This window comes from Gouania willdenowi, chromosome 11, assembly GCF_900634775.1.
Source record: "Gouania willdenowi chromosome 11, fGouWil2.1, whole genome shotgun sequence".
Lineage (NCBI taxonomy): Eukaryota > Metazoa > Chordata > Actinopteri > Blenniiformes > Gobiesocidae > Gouania > Gouania willdenowi.
Window position 1 is genome coordinate 31306993 of NC_041054.1, and position 16452 is coordinate 31323444.

The 16452-nt window shown below is 36.1% G+C and overlaps 1 protein-coding gene across 1 annotated transcript in view; it reads right to left on the reverse strand.

Annotated features, from left to right (window-relative positions):
• abcf1 (ATP-binding cassette, sub-family F (GCN20), member 1) overlaps window positions 1-16452 on the reverse strand; it is a 38570-nt gene that overhangs the window by 21597 nt on the left and 521 nt on the right. Inside the window, exons 2-11 of the mRNA XM_028461202.1 lie at window positions 14233-14288; window positions 14092-14160; window positions 13902-14028; window positions 12364-12395; window positions 12214-12297; window positions 9737-9799; window positions 8409-8483; window positions 8233-8328; window positions 6610-6732; window positions 580-680 (exon numbers count right to left, since the gene is read on the reverse strand). Coding sequence (XP_028317003.1) covers window positions 580-680; window positions 6610-6732; window positions 8233-8328; window positions 8409-8483; window positions 9737-9799; window positions 12214-12297; window positions 12364-12395; window positions 13902-14028; window positions 14092-14160; window positions 14233-14288 — 826 coding nt within the window. The remainder of the gene's footprint in view (window positions 1-579; window positions 681-6609; window positions 6733-8232; window positions 8329-8408; window positions 8484-9736; window positions 9800-12213; window positions 12298-12363; window positions 12396-13901; window positions 14029-14091; window positions 14161-14232; window positions 14289-16452) is intronic.

The window sequence follows — 16452 nt, forward strand, 5'->3', positions numbered from 1 at the left end:
TCTCTATTAATGTGTTTGGACACAGAGCTCTGTGAACATCCAGCCTCTTTAGCCATGACCTTTGTGTCTGGTCCTCCTTGTTCAAGGTGTCAATGGTCGTCTTTTGGAAAACTGTCAGGTCAGCAGATTTCTCCATGATTGTGTAGACCTACAGAACTAGACTGGAGAACATCTAAAGGTCTTTGCAGGACACCAGGTGTCTTTAATATTCAACCTCTCCACAATATATATATATATATATATATATATATATATATACACATATACATATACATACATATACATATATATATATATATATATATATATACACATACATATATACACATACATATTAGGGTTGTCCCGATACAACTTTTTCACTTCCGATGCGATACCAATATTGCAGCCTTGAGTATTGGCCGATACCAATATCAATCCGATATCAGCACGAATCATACATACATTCAGTTATTTTTTTACTGGCAGTATATGGTGGGAACAGCTGGGTTCGATATCCGATATCAATATTGGATCGGGACAGCTCTAATATATATACTGTTATTATCTCAGGTTTGTCTAAAACAACATGTTATTCACCCATTTGGTCCAACCAATCCATATCGTCTTCCTGCCACAATGAGAAGATCAGCGTTGACGAAGAGCTCCTTCCCATGAGCTGATATACTGAATCTCTCCAACTGAAAACAACAACAGTTCTTTACCAGCTAAATAACTAACACAATTAAAGAGCTTAAATTGAGGGTTTTTCAACCTTGGGGTCATAACTTCATGTGGGGTCGCCTGAAATGTCTCGTAACAATAATAAAAGAAGTGATTTAAAAAATGATTTTGTAATTTAAAAAAACTAGTACAGTGCCCGTCGGAAGTATGTATTCATGTGGGAGCATAAGGGGTATATTTGAGGGTGTAAAATGTGGGTGCAGTTTTCCTGGTTTAATTCTATGGGACGTGCATGACTTCATCACTTTTATATTTTGTTGTACGGTGTATTTTTCTGTAACGTATGTTTTTTGGAGTCGTGTATTTGTGTTTCGTTCTGTTGTCTTTTTGTGCAAAAATGTTTGCTGTTTTATAATTTGTAATGTATTTTTTTGGAGTCACGTGTATTTTTGTATAATTATTGTTTTTGTTGCTATTGTAGTGTGATTCAGGAGTAATTTTGTGTGTTTTTTGTATAAATATTTAGTTGTGCGTATTTTGAGCCATTTTCATATTTTTGTTGTATTTTTCTGTAAATGTATGTTTTTTTAAGTCGAGTACAGTGTCCGTCGGAAGTATGTATTCATATAGTGGGAGCTTAAGATGAGTTGTAGCATTATAAAGGGGTATATTTGCAAGTGCAAAGTAAAATAGTTTAATTCTATGTGTGCATGATAAATGTGTTGTTTTTTTTTAAACTAATTTTATATTGTTTTCATTGGTGTTTTTTTCTGTAATGTACAGTGCCCGTCTGAAGTATGCATTCATGTGGGATTATAAGTATTTAGTTTAGTGTATTTTGAGTCATTTTCATGTTTTTGTTGTCGTTTGGTGCATTTTTCTGTGTTGTCTTTTGTTTAATTTTTGTATAAATATTTAGTTTTGTGTATTTTGAGTCATTTTCATATTTTTGGTTGTTGTTTAGTGTGTGTCTGCTTAACTTTCACTAAACTTATCTATTTTCAGTAGGTAGATGTAGTGGCAGGTGTGTTGTGAGTGAAGCTGCAGTAATCATCAGGAGGGCTTCACTATGTAGCACCGTTTACTGATCTGACTCAACACTACAGTCACGACCACCCAATGGATGGGTGTCGTGACACAGACTGTAACCAGACTAAATGGTGGTAGGTTACGCGCACGCACACACACGGTGATCGATAGTGAAGCACACCTGATTGGTGTGTGTGAGACTCTTTACCATAGACACAAATCTCCTCCGTTGGTTCTCTCACACACACGCGCTGCTGATAAATGTGCAGCTTTCAACACAGCAGCCATTGCTGTCAATAACTTCCGGGTGAGGTCCATCCGGTCTAAATAGCGAACGGTCAAACTAACATGAAAATAAACGTTTTTAAATGTCATCACCAAATAAAGAACAGTAAAAGTATTTTTCCTCAAAAGAGAAAAGAAAAGTCCACGGGAGCTCGTGCACGCACCGGAAGTGAGGTGTGCAGTGAAATAGATATAGATGGTGCGCTAGCGCCCCCTCACACCCTGAGGTCAAAAGCTGAATAGGTTTCATTTCGGGGCCGTCCAGAAGTGAAATAAAATTAAAATAAACATTTTGAAATGACCAAATTACTCCAAAATAACAGATACACACACTCGGGGTGTTTGGAACCCGTTGACCGAGTTTCAGGTCAAATTCGCACCGCGTCGGGGAGATATTTGCTGCGCACGCACCTTGCTTTTATAGATTTTTTTTAATTTTTTATTTCACCTTTATTTAACCAGGAAAAAAATCCCATTGAGATTAAAAACCTCTTTTTCGAGGGAGTCCTGGCCAAGAGGCAGCAAAGTTACAACACACTGAACACAAATATTATATGTTATTTACATTACATTAAAATGACAGGATAACATAAGAATCAAATAAAACAATTACAGACAACTGAGGCAGTCTCAAATTCTCTCAGTTTCGTTTTAAAGGCATTCAAGGATAAAAACTCCGTCAGCTTCCAGTCTCTATGCAGCATGTTCCAAGCACAAGGAGCTGATGTACAAAGGCTTTTTCCCCAGCTCTGTGCGGGCAAAAGGAACCGTGAGCAACAGCTGATCATTGGATCTCAGTGCATAAGTGTTCGTACTTCTCTTTGTAAGTAATGTACAGATGTAAGAGGGCAGTAATCCAAGAAGAGCCTTATAAATAAAAGTAAACCAATGACACTGCCTCCTAGTGTACAGGGAAGGCCATCCCACCTGAGAGTACAGCTCACAGTGATGTGTCTTGGCTCTACAGTTTGTGATGAACCTTAGAGCAGAATGATAAACAGAGTCCACCATCAGAAGACATGTACAAGAAGCATTCATATAAAAAAGGTCACCATAATCTAACACAGATAAGAATGTGGCAGAGACAAGGAGCTTCTTTACACCAAAAGAAAAACATGTCTTATTGCAGAAGAAGAAACGCAATTTAAGTTTTAATTTCCTCACAAGTTTGTCAATGAAAAGTGTAAAAGTGAGGGAATCATCAATTACGACACCAAGGTATTTATATTCATGTACCACTTCTATGACGTTTCCTTCAAGAGTGGACACGACCGGGGGAGTTAGAGGCACCTTCTTATGGTTAGAAAACAACATTAGCTTGGTCTTCTCAGCATTGAGAACCAGTTTTAGATTAATCAGCGAATGCTAGATAGATACATTTTAAGTTTTAAAATAAATAAATGTAAATAAAAAAATTTAATTTAATTTTTTGTTTACTCCTTTATTGTGATTTATCTATTTTGCAGAATTAAAAACAATACATAATATCACAAATGGATATACAGTGCAGGAAGAGGCTGAAATAACAGGTCATTTATTTTATATAATTTAAAAAAAAAGACGTAACAATTTTTTTTTAAATAACAGTAAATCATAACAACAGGTTACATGTATTCTATTTTATTTTGCAGAAATGCTGAACTTGAATTAAGTTAACAGTAACATAACCAACTTATCATCTGCATTGTTTCACCCCATGAATTAAATTCAGAGGGTCCAGCTCTGATAGTGGGGTCTCCTAACCCTCTTCCCCTGGTCAGGGGTCTGTAACCTTTACTCTACAAGGAACCATTTAACCTCCTCTCACCTGGATTAAAGTCCTCCTGGAGCCAAAAAGCCCCAGAGCCACAGGTTGCAGACCACTGCTCTGGGAGAACCACAGCTGAACATCTGTCCTGGTATCATAGTCCATCAGTTCTGGTCCCTCCATGATGATTCTGATGTACATGTACGCTTTATCGCTGAGCTCAACACGTGATTATATTCGGCACATTCACCGTTGCATTACCCGCAGCACTGCGGTCAAGCCAGCCTCCACTCCGATATCCTCGGTCAACCTAGATGCCAGCCAATTTGCAGTGCCTGTTTTCGACGGTTTTACGGTAATCCCGCAACGCGGAAAGAGCGAGAGAGGAAGAGCGAGAGAGAGGTGCACTCTGTGGGATGTGATGAAGCGCTCAGCCGCTCCGTATAAAATAATGTCACCCTATACGTACTCACACAGATGCGACCAGATGAAATTTTCACTCGCACACTGAAAATGTACTCGCATATGCGACCACTTTGGTCGCAGTCTCTAGCCCTGGTGCGTGTGTGAGAGAGAGAACTAACAGAGGAGATGGAGAGAGTCCAACCAGGAGCGAGTCTCTCACACACACACGGTATTTATAATAAAAATATACTAAATGAGTAAAATAAAAAACGAAACAATATTTGTAGAAAAAGTACACAAAACAACAGAAAGGCACAAAAATATACAAAAGGCTCCCAAAACACAAAATAATAACAGAAAAATACACCAAACGACAACTAAAAGATGAAAATGACTCAAAATACACAAAACTAAATACTTATACAAAAAATACACAAAATGACAACAGAAATGCACAAAAATGCACCAAAAAAGGCCCCAGAAAAAAAATGACTCCAGAATCATACTACAATGGCAACAAAAAACAATAATTATACAAAAAACATAAGTATAATGACTCCAAAAAACATACATTACAGAAAACAAACCAATTGGAAAAAAAATATAAAAATGAATAAAAAAAACAACAAACACATTTATCATGTTCATGTCCCATAGAATTAAAGCAGGGAAATCACACACACTATTTTACTTTGCACCCACAATTAAACCCCTTTATAACACTACAGAGTACAGAGTATGTGCACCTCTATGTACATCCAACCTTCAAACACTCATTTGGACATAATTGACAACTCTACTTAAGCTCCCACATGAATACATACTTCTGACGGGCACTGTACTAGTCTACTAATAAAAGCAAGAAAGTTCTGTTTGTGCGTGCGTGTGTTTGTGGGGTTAATATCTCTCCGACACAGTATCTGTTCGACCTGAAACTTTGTCAACGGCTTCCAAATACCCCAAGTTTGTGCATCTGTTATTTTGGAGTAAGTTGGTCATTTCAAAACATTTCTTTTAATTTTATTTACCTCATACGGCACATTCATGTTCACCCAGAAGTGAAACCTATTCAGCTTTTGACCTCAGTATGAGGGGGCGCTAGCGCAGAATCTATATCTAGCGGCCAGAGCCAATCGCTCGCTGAAGACCTGGAGTAGCACCAGACCTACACGCAGGCAAACGAGTGAGAGAGAGGAAGATAATTTAAGGCTGTTTCACAAGTCTGGAGCTCCTGTGGACTTCTCTTTTGAGGAAAAACAGACTTTGACTGTTCCTTATTTGGTGATTACTTAAGGCCCTACTACATACATACATACTTCTGACAGCCACTGTTCTAGTATTTTTTAAATGAAAACACCACATGCAATCTCAAACAACTGTATTCTATTTTCACTAGCGATGTAACAATTAATCGTAAGGCAGTTAAAAATCGATTCATAGGTATCACGGTTGACATCGATTTTCTGAAAATTGAATCGCAGTACTTTTTTTAACCAGCAGAGAGCACAAGTGTAGGCGGCGGGCGGAGTCTGCTAATACTTTCTTTCTGGCCGCCTTCTACTCTTAAATATGTTAATAAATGATTCATTACCCCTTTAGCACTGAAAGAATATCTGTAATATCACTTGAATATCTGTAAAAGTCACGTTTTTCTATTAGCTCTGTCTGCTAGCATAGCTTCTCTTCTTCACTGCAAGATATCTGCATGCCAACCGACCACTGGGTTACCCGCGCCCTCTGCTGGTCCAAACAAATATGACGTATATCAGTGCAATGACGGGTTTTTTTTTTTAAAGTCCAATTTTTAAGGCACAAAATACATTTTCAGTTGCACTTTTAAAAAGAAAAAGAACTTTTATGCAGTTTTGCATTGTTTATTATAGAACCAGAATTTAAATTAATAGGCTTCTTCATTTGTTTTATTCCTTTATTTATTTCATTCAAGATTTATTTTTGGTGAAATTGTATTGTTTTGAATAGTTTATCAAGGAATTCTTTTGAAAATGAAAAATAAAAGGAAAATAGTACGGTATTTTCTAGTTTTTTTCCCAAAAAAAAAAAAGGAATATTTTTCAGTCATCATTTGTCTACAGTCCCATTTTTTAAAATAAATCGTGAGAAAATCGTATCGTGAACCCAGTATCGTGAATCGAATCGTATCGGGATTTGAGTGAATCGTTACATCCCTAATTTTCACTTTCTGAAATATAAATCTAGTTAACACAATACCCACTAATAAAAATATCTGCGCTTAACGCCTATTGTTACTGATACTGGCTACTCTATATTTGTAACTATTACAAACATGATCAGAAAACTAATTTTAGAGAAACAAATGTATCTGGGGTAACCAGAAAAGTGTGACATATGACATTAGAATGAGATGAGATCATAAGAAAAGGGTTGGGAACTATTGGTTTCAATCCAAATGAAGAAAAGAAGCTAGTACGGTAAACATAGCATGTTTGAGATGGACTGACCTTGATGTCTGAGGCGTTCTCCAACATGGCCTGTCTGGAAGACATTTCTGCCTGGGAAACAGAGAAGTCTCCCTCCAACGCACTCTGACTGCGAACACTGGCCACCTGGCGCTCATACTCTAACTGAAAGAAGCAGTTAGCATTTTATTAGTGCTCCGATTGGAAATAATGATGATCCATCATGTTTAAAATCACCATTAATTATAAACCCATGGTCACTTCAAAAACAGTTTCAAACTAGGACAGAGTGGTGGATCACTTTACCCAGTGGTCACAAACATGGTGCCCACATGGACCATGTGATGGGCCCACAGCAGCTCTAGACACCAATGAGCTCCATCTAAAATCTGATCAACTTTGCAGGATTCAAACTCACAAAGATAAATTCAGATGTAGTTTGTATTAAATTTAATTAAATACTGTTTTAGTATCACACTACCATCTTTAAATCTTTATTTTCACTGAAACTCAGTTTAGAACCCGCCTTTTCCCCTCTTCTCTCCTCCTGTTGTCGTCCCACTTTTCACCTAAATACGGGGCGCTGCCCTTGTGGTGACCCACAGCTCTCCCGTCCTTGACGTCTAATGTTATATGTGTCTTTTCATGTTTTCTTGGACAGGATGTAACTGAAACTGAATTTCCCCTCGGGGATAAATAAAGTTTCTGAATCTGAAACATTGTGACAAATGTTTAAAATGTTGCAGATCTGGTGTATGGTCAGTGGTATGTTATATATGACAATCAATTTTTAAAAACAAGGTAGATTTTTGTAAAACATGACATAATTGTTTCATTTTATAAATATTGTACAATTACTTAAAAGTTGTTTGTTAATAGCTAGTAAAATAAGGAGATAACATTTTCTATGAAATGTAATGAAAATGAAACAATTTCATAGTGTTGCATGTTGAAACCTCAACATTTAAGACCTTTTTAGATTACTACTAGCCTTCCTTATTATCTTAGCCTCTAATTAAAGTGAAACTGTGCACATTTAGTATTTATGAAGTAGCTCTTCAGATATTCAGTACCTATGAAGTATCCACAGTTTCAGAAAGGTTGGAGACCCCTGCTCTAACTCTTAGTAATGTCCTGATCACGACTGATTTAAGACAGCGCAGCGGTCTGATGCAGCCTCACAGTTGCACATTTGTTGTGTTAAAAGTGAGGAATCTAAACTATCTACCAGCGTTTAAATTATCTTGATAGACCAAGTAGAGTTGATAGATTAAAAACGCTGCACTTTTCTTGGTCACTTTTGTTGTGGTTTTATATGTTATTGCTTTCCTATCATTTTGTATGTTTTTTTCAGTGATTTATTGTATTTCTGCTATTTCTTTTGCATATATTTCTGGCATTTCGGATGTTTTCAGTGCGATTTTGTGCATTTAATTCGGGGGCCACACAAAATTAGACCGAGGGCGTCATGTGGCCCCAGGGTCGCCAGTTGCCCACGTCTGCTCTACGTCCTTTTCTAACAAAGGCTCCGACCAGGCTGCTGCAGTTTTACATGTCTATTTAAAATGCTTTGATAGCTCATAGGCTGGAGGATAAATCAATGATTCCACTCTCAGGAACCAATAAAGTGAAATCTGATATAAGAAGAACTAAACTACTGTTCACCTGTTTCTTTTTCTTCTTCTTCTCCTTTTTGCTGAGGTTAGCATACGGGTCATCATCCTGCTGCTTGGACTGTTCAGCTATCACGTCCTCAGCAGTCTTAAAGTGACAGTACACAACACGGTGGATTGATTACTTATCATTACAGCAGCAGCACTGTGTGAAGGACGTCAACTCACCAACATATCAGCACCGTCATCACTTTTCTCCCCATCCTCATCCTCACTGTTTGATTGCTCACCAGGTTTTTTTTTCTATATGAACACAATAGAAACATGTTTTATTACAATAGAATGTAACAGAAACGTGATCAGCATCAGCGCTGACTCATATCAAGATGGATAAAACATGATCTATGTAATAAGTTTACATGTTTTAGATATTTAGACTTGATTTGAACTGACATTGATACGTCAAAAGGCTCATTAAGAAGAACAAGTTTGGATGAACTACGGCTGGGCCCGCAGAATAGCACGTACCACGTTCCCGAGAATTCAGTTAAATGACTCAGTTCGAGGTAAAATGTAATCGACAATGAATTACCTTTGAAACAATATATCAGACGAATATGTTCCGATAAATTTAGAAATTACCGGAAAAGGGGATGGGCCCCCTGGCACCGATGAAGTAATGGACCCCATTCATATATTGGTATGTGTCAATGATTCGGTACCACCAACTGTCACAATATTTGACTCACAAATAAATGAGAAAACGACTTTAATGGAAATTGCCGAAAAAAGGGGGGTGGGCCCATGGACCCCTAATCAAACTGTGTGAGGCATAATCATAATCTGCGTTGAATTACCTTTGAAACAATATATCACACGACTATGTTCCCAGAAATTTGGAAATTACCAGAAATGGGGTGTAGACCCCATTCTAAAAAAAAAAGGGCTCCGAGCATCTCATTATACTAATTCATAAGATTATTTATACCAAACTGCATTCTGATCTAGTGGTATCTGTCATTGTGTCCTAAAACACACACGTTACCCACATAGTCTACTATGAATGTGGTGTGTGTGTGTGTGTGTGAGAGCGCTGGTGGTGGGAGGAGCCTATGGTTCACTATGGCAGCCTCGCTCCAGGGTCGCTGTGGCTACAATAGTAGCTTACCACCACTAAGTGTGGAGTGAAAGAATAATGTAAATCAATGTAAAGAGCTTTGAGAGTCAGTGATAGGTGCCATATAAAATCCAATGCATTAGTATTATTATGGGACTCCACATCCCACAATGCAATTCGCAAATCTTTTCACAACTATTTGTCAACAAAATGCAATATTTACAGTAGAGATGAAACCACATTATTTGTGAGTAAATGATGTTGTTTTCTTTATTGATTGATACGTGAGGCCTACACTGTCTTTATCTGATAAAAAATGATCGTCTGCAGCAGCTTTACGTTGGTGATGCTGGTTCATGTTCTAACCAAAGGTTCTACGTTTACTGCATCTTATTTCATTTCTCTTTCTGCTTTGGTGAGAACAATAATGACTACCTACCTGTGTTTTTGTGTTGTTGGTCTTTTGCTTCTCTGCAGGCTTGTTCTTGTTCGATCCTCCACGCTACATGAAAACAAATCAGTGTAAATGTCCTTCCAGCAGTAAACACTGGAAACAATGTAAAGCATCAAAGCACAAGAAGAAAACAATGCTTCCAAGTGTCAACGTGCTTTTCATTAGGAAAGTTCAGAACATCATCTGCCTGTAAACATCCCATTGTTTTTCTATTTGAGTGAAGCATTCAGCCTGAGTTTTACATCATTTAGCAGCTTTTACAGTTAAAACGTCAACTCATGCTAATTTTGGTTGCTCTAAAAAAATCAAGAAAAATAAAAGATGTTGATGTAAACCTCTTGTTTACTGAAAGAGGATAATAACAGTAAAATCTGTGACCACAGAGAGCGACAGTTCCATCTCTGAGGTTTGGTAGCAGACAATGAAGCAGAGAAGAAGAGCTCTCCTAAGGGACCTTTACTCTCCCTTAAACAGTTCAGTGCTGGTGGCTGAAGATAGAGACTGTTAAAGACACACAAACCCTGAGAATAGAAGGACTTTTCTGAAATATAAATCTTTTCCCAAATTGCAGGAATCAATTCCACGGTTTTCATAATTCAGTACATTATCTGGAAAGGAGTGCTCATCAGCTGGAGAAACACTGTCATATATTAAACGCATATATGTTTTAGTCAGTTTTATAATCCGTGTTTGTCAGATGATCATCATATCTACAGAGAAGCTGTACCTCACATAGTATGAATTCAGAAAAACACAAAAAAAGAGAAAATGTAGAACATGGGGAATTTGTTTACAATAATTATCATGTTTTCAAAAACAAATGTTTTTTGATGCGATGATTTTTTGATTTTTTATGATACTAGTGACTTAGGTCAGCCCACAGCACCCGCCCCCACAGATTTAGCTTTTCATTTACGTATTTTAAACACTTTTGTAAGAAACTCATTAATGTACGCATTAAAATAAAAAATAAAATGAAATAAAAATGTAAATAAAACTCGTACCCCTCCCCCGCTTCCTGCTCCGTCCAAACAGCTGCAGTCACAGCAAACAGCTGATAGATAACTGTGTGTTGATTGGTTTACTCTGCTCATCATAGCAGCTGAAAGTGGATTAATAAGTACACAGACACAATGTGATCCTATTCTGGACTATAGTGCTAGCAGCAGTGTGTGTGTGTGTGTGTGTGTGTGTGTCAGAGATCTCCATCCGTACGTTAGCATTCCTCACTTTGATAATCATTTTAATGTACTGTAGCGATGTAAAAATGTAGAAAGTATCCAAATACAGCACACAGAAAAACAGAAGTAAACATCCATGTGTGTTTGTATGAGTACTGAAGGGGGCGTGTTCATGGGCGTGTCAGACAAGCTTGGAGTTTCTCTTTAATTTTGCCTCGGTAAGTTGCAGCTGTGTGCAGCTGTGTCACTGTAGCGGAGCGTGAGGGACAGACTGCTGTCTCAGCTTACTCTACACACAGTGGGAAGGGGGAGGTCTATGCAAATCCAGGGACACCCCCCCCAAAACAGAGTGTTTTTACAGGGTATTAAACCTCTTCTGTTCCTTAATTCATGTTATGTTTGAACCAAACACCAGCACAGATATGTCATTTAGACCACAGCGAAGTGTTTTAAAAGGTGAACATTTTTCATAATATGTCCCCTTTAAAGTTATTCACCAGTGGTGAATAACTTTAAATAAAATATAAGAAATATAATAATAAAATATAAACCAAAATAAAAATGAAGAATTATCCCAATAAAGAGTAACATTTATATTATAATTTAAAACAGATCAGATTTTTTCTTACATTCCCACATGCAGTTATGAACCAATAATAATGGTAAATTAAGTATATGTTCATATTTCCAGAGCGTGTGAGTCTAGAACCAATGTATATCTGTGACTAATCATTAGTGATGTGAACAGTCTATGTTCATAGCTCTAAGCTGATCACATTACAGGGAGCTGAGACATATGCTAAGTAGTTTACTGAAGACCCAAACATGTTCCAGACCCAAACACACACTGACTTAGTGACTATTTAGAGGAGCTGACATGTCCACCAGATAGGATGTATAGCAGATCTATTTCTGTAGGTGGAGCTTATTACTATACCATATTTACCTTTATATGTGATGGAGTTACTGATATATTGGAAGATGAACATGGAAGATAAATAAGGACACATACACCCCCTCACTATATTATCCATATCTATAAAGTATTGATCAGATGACACTAAACATTTATAGTGTGAATATTGAATAATCACTGAACTATTGATAAAAATGTTAGTTATTAAAACCAAAGTGCGTGGTTCATTTGATGAAATGACATTGAGACCGTATGGTGAATAATAATGTGTGTTTTGTTAGACAAAGATCTTCTAATACGTATATTTAAAAGGTTTTAGGCCACATTTTTAAAAACAGAAGATAATCTTTTTAACAGTGTCCTACCTTCGTCACTGGTTTATCGTCTATATCAGAATTCTCCTCTTCATCACTGTGGCTCTGACTGAGAGCAGCAAAGATGTTCCCACCCTAAAGACAAACAGTAAGTTGTCAGCTCCAAACATTAGAAACCAACATATAAACGTGGAGTCAAACCTTTTTCTTGTTTCCTCTGACAGGAACTGTGTCTGTTGAAAAAAAAAAAAAAGGACAAACCTGTTCAACTTTAGATCTATCTATAAAAGCAAAGAAGGTCTGTCTGTGTGTGTGTGTGTGTGTGTGTGTGTGGAGCAAATATCTCCCCAACCTGAAAGAGTTCAACCTGAAACTTAGTCAACGCCTTCCAAATACCTCAAGTGTGTGTATCCGTTATTTTGGAGTAATTTGGTGTAGCAAATGTTAATTTTATATTTACGGCTCCCTCGGTAAGAGCGCGGTATTGAGCACGCTACTTTTGGTTCCGGGTTCATGACGTCACTGTGTGTTTGTTTGGGTAAAAAAAAAAAAAATTAGGTCAATATTAAAAACGTTTTTGTACCGCTAAAAGTCATTTAAATCCCAGGTCAATGACTTGACTTCCTCCTTCGTCTCCATGACTGTGGGCGGTGGCTGTGCTGACGGTCGTTAGCCGACCTTATCACAAACATTCTGATTCTTCAAACAGAGGAATGTAACGTATTTGTGAGCAGATGGGTCCACAACATGGTTCTACTATGACTATTGTTTGTTCTGTGCAAGGGTGAGTGTTTCTTCTTATATTATTCTATGTGCTACGAAAGATGCTAGCAGCTACAATGTAAACACACACACGGCTGATGTGCGTGTGTGCACTACACCGGGATGTACATGCTGAATTCACACAGAGCCGTTTAGAGAGGGAGAGTTGCAAAACATTTATTTTTCGTGGTACTTCCGTGTCTCTCTCTCTTTTTTTTTTTTTAAATTCTCTCAACCTGCGATGAATATGTGCATGACGCGCGCACGTGTGTGAGAGATAACGCACAGAGATGGATGTAGACACACGCACACACACTATTTATAATAAAAATAGAAATGCACAGAAATATACAAAAAGGCTCAAAAAACACACAAAATGATTCCAAAAATAAACATTACAGAAAAATACACCAAACAACAAAAAAATATGAAAATAACTCAAAATACACAAAAATAAATATTTATACAAAAAAATACACATGACAACAAAAATGCACAAAACTACACTAAAAATACACAAAATGATTCCAGAATCACTACAATGGCAACAAAAAACTATAATTATACAAAAAATGCACAAAGATACAAAAATACACATAATGACTCCAAAAAACATACATTACAGAAAAATACACCAAACTAAAAAAATACAGTAATATATAGTATGTATAGTAAGTAATATGAGTAAAAAAAACAACACATTTATCATGTTCATGTCTAATAGAATTAAATCAGGTAAATCACACACACTATTTTATTTTACACCCACAAATAAACCCTTTATAACACTACAGAGTACAGTATGTACACCTCTATGTACATCCAACCTTCAAACACACACTCATTTGGACATAATTGACAACTCTACTTAAGCTCCTCCCACTATATGAATACATACTTCCGACGGGCACTTATTAGTATATATCAATATAAGATGTACAGTAAAACAATCTGATCGTGAACACATCCAAACATACCAGGCTCGTCGTCTTCATCGTCGTGCACAGAGAGCTTCTTCAACTTCATCATGGCATCGTGATCCTCGTCATCCTCATCTGCTACGCCACCCTTTCCTTTCCTCCGCTCTTTCTTCTTTTTGTGAGACTGAAAAAGAAAATGGATTTCAATCCACGTCTAAATGCTCTAATGATTACAAATATTAATTACCTGTTTTCCTGGAGGTTCTTTCTCAACCACTTTTTCACTTTTGTCGTCTGTGGCAAGTTCCTCAAAAAACTGACGGGGAAATAAAATGTAATTTAGCATCCGTTACAAAGCTGTTTAATCAAAGAATGAAAGGAAACTCACACTTTTCTTCTCCTTTTTGTCTTTCTTTCCTTTCTTCACTGTTTTCTCTGCTGGAGCTACGATGAGAAATAAAGAGTTCATAAATACACAAAACACTGCATAAATGTACACCAGTCAAGAGTTTGGACACAGCGATAACATTCCACAGGAACTTAGACTCAGGAATTTTGGGAAAATACAAAAATAGAAATTTTTGATGGGAAATATTTATTGGAATTGACCTGCAGTTTTAAATAACTGTTCCATATCCAAACATACATATTAGCATCCATTCACAATTTCACAATCATACAAATAAAAACATAATTCAACTGATTTATTTGTAAGTAGAACTTTACAATTATTCAACTTTTGGAAGCATCTCGTTGTAGGATTTACAGAAAGTAATACGATGTTAAACATAGGCCTGGGTAATACACTAAGATTGAAGATAAATCAAGTTTTCTATATTGACAATATAAAAAAATATTAAAATATTGCCTTCATCGATATAATTTTATTTTATATTAAAATACTTGTTTTAGGAGTCTCTGCTTTCACAATATCATAAAAAGCACCGTTTGATGGATGTCTGAGTGCATCCTAACCCAGACCTTACCCTGAACAAGCCACATTACAGAACTCACTCACACGTGCTGTCCCTTAAGAGGAGAAAAGGCTAATTTTAAAGCTATTTGTTATTAATAACTGTGCCTATGTGGCATTTTTCATCAGCGAATTTAAACCAAAATTGTCCTTCTGCTAGGACTATTGAGTTAAATAAAAATTTATATCGTATATCTTCATCTCGAGGAAAAATATGCAGATATGAATTTTGGTCCATATCGCCCAGCCCTAGTTAAACATCAGAAATGTGCACTCATACCAATAACTGCTTTTCAAGCACAAACAGTGGAGTGTTTGTTTTAGCTTATATTTTATAAGTAAACAATCAATTCTTAAACAAAAACATCAACGTGAAGTAAAACATTACTTATCAGTGCGTGCATGGCCATCAACTATACTTGCAGGAAATCTGGTTGTTAAAGCAAATATATATATTTAATTTAGTAAATTCCACATTTATTCTTGTTCATTCTGTAAATTCCCATGAAACGTTTCCAATGTCACCCTAGGCTGGGATCATATGTGCCTCTGATATGAGCAAAAACAATAATAACAGAATGTTGGGGAATGAGGATAAGTGGATGTCAAAAGGGCTACAAGAAGCAGACACACTGTACAGGAACAAGGAATAACAATAATAATTATAAGAACAACACAGAGCAAATGGAGATTTGGTGATTTAGAGCCAGTGACAATGATGTGACACCTAAATATTCTGTCCAACTGAATGCATAAAAAGATATCAAATAGGGCTGCATGATTGACAAAAAACATAAATGCGATTTTTCTGACAGATATTGCGATTGCAATTCGTTTTACAATTTTTTTTAAATATTTTATACATTTAAATGCATATGCGTTTTATTTTTTTCCAAAGTCCGTTTTATTTATTTTTTTTAAATTATGTGTTTTCCACATTAATTTTATTAAATTCTGTTTTTTTAAGAAATAATCATTTTCAGAAAACATTAGTTTTTAACTCCTGCGAGGGAACAAAATAAATACTCGTAAATAAAAAAAAACCATAATTAAACAAAAACGTATGTCAAAAATGAAAAATTAATTTAAAATAATGAGTAAGACACAAATAAAAGGTAGATATAAGTTGTACTGACATGGATTATTCTGACTTCTCATTTTTAATTATTTATGTCATATAAAAAATTCACAATATAATATAAAGCCTTAGTCACCCAATTCCCCCTCAGGGATCAATAGTTTACTGAATCTGATCAGGTTTACTGATTAAGTTTTGATCATCTTTATTTAAATTAAATTATCCTGATAACAACATTCCAGACCGTAATGATTAAACAAAAACAAATGGACAGGAATGCTTTAATCTTTTAATTTATATCTATTTATATATATCTACCTCATGTGCAGCTAAAACAATACGTTTGTATTGTTTCACAGGGATTGTTCAATGTTTTACAATAAAATAAGAATGGAACATTTAAGGTGTTTAATGTCAGATGGAAAAAAAACAAACCATGAACATTCCATGGTATGGTTGGTTGTTAAACACATAACAGTAGGTTTAAACCGTAATAAAGACGAAAATAACGTCAAATAACTTTAATTTGTGTTATGATAAAAGTTTTAAAATGTTCA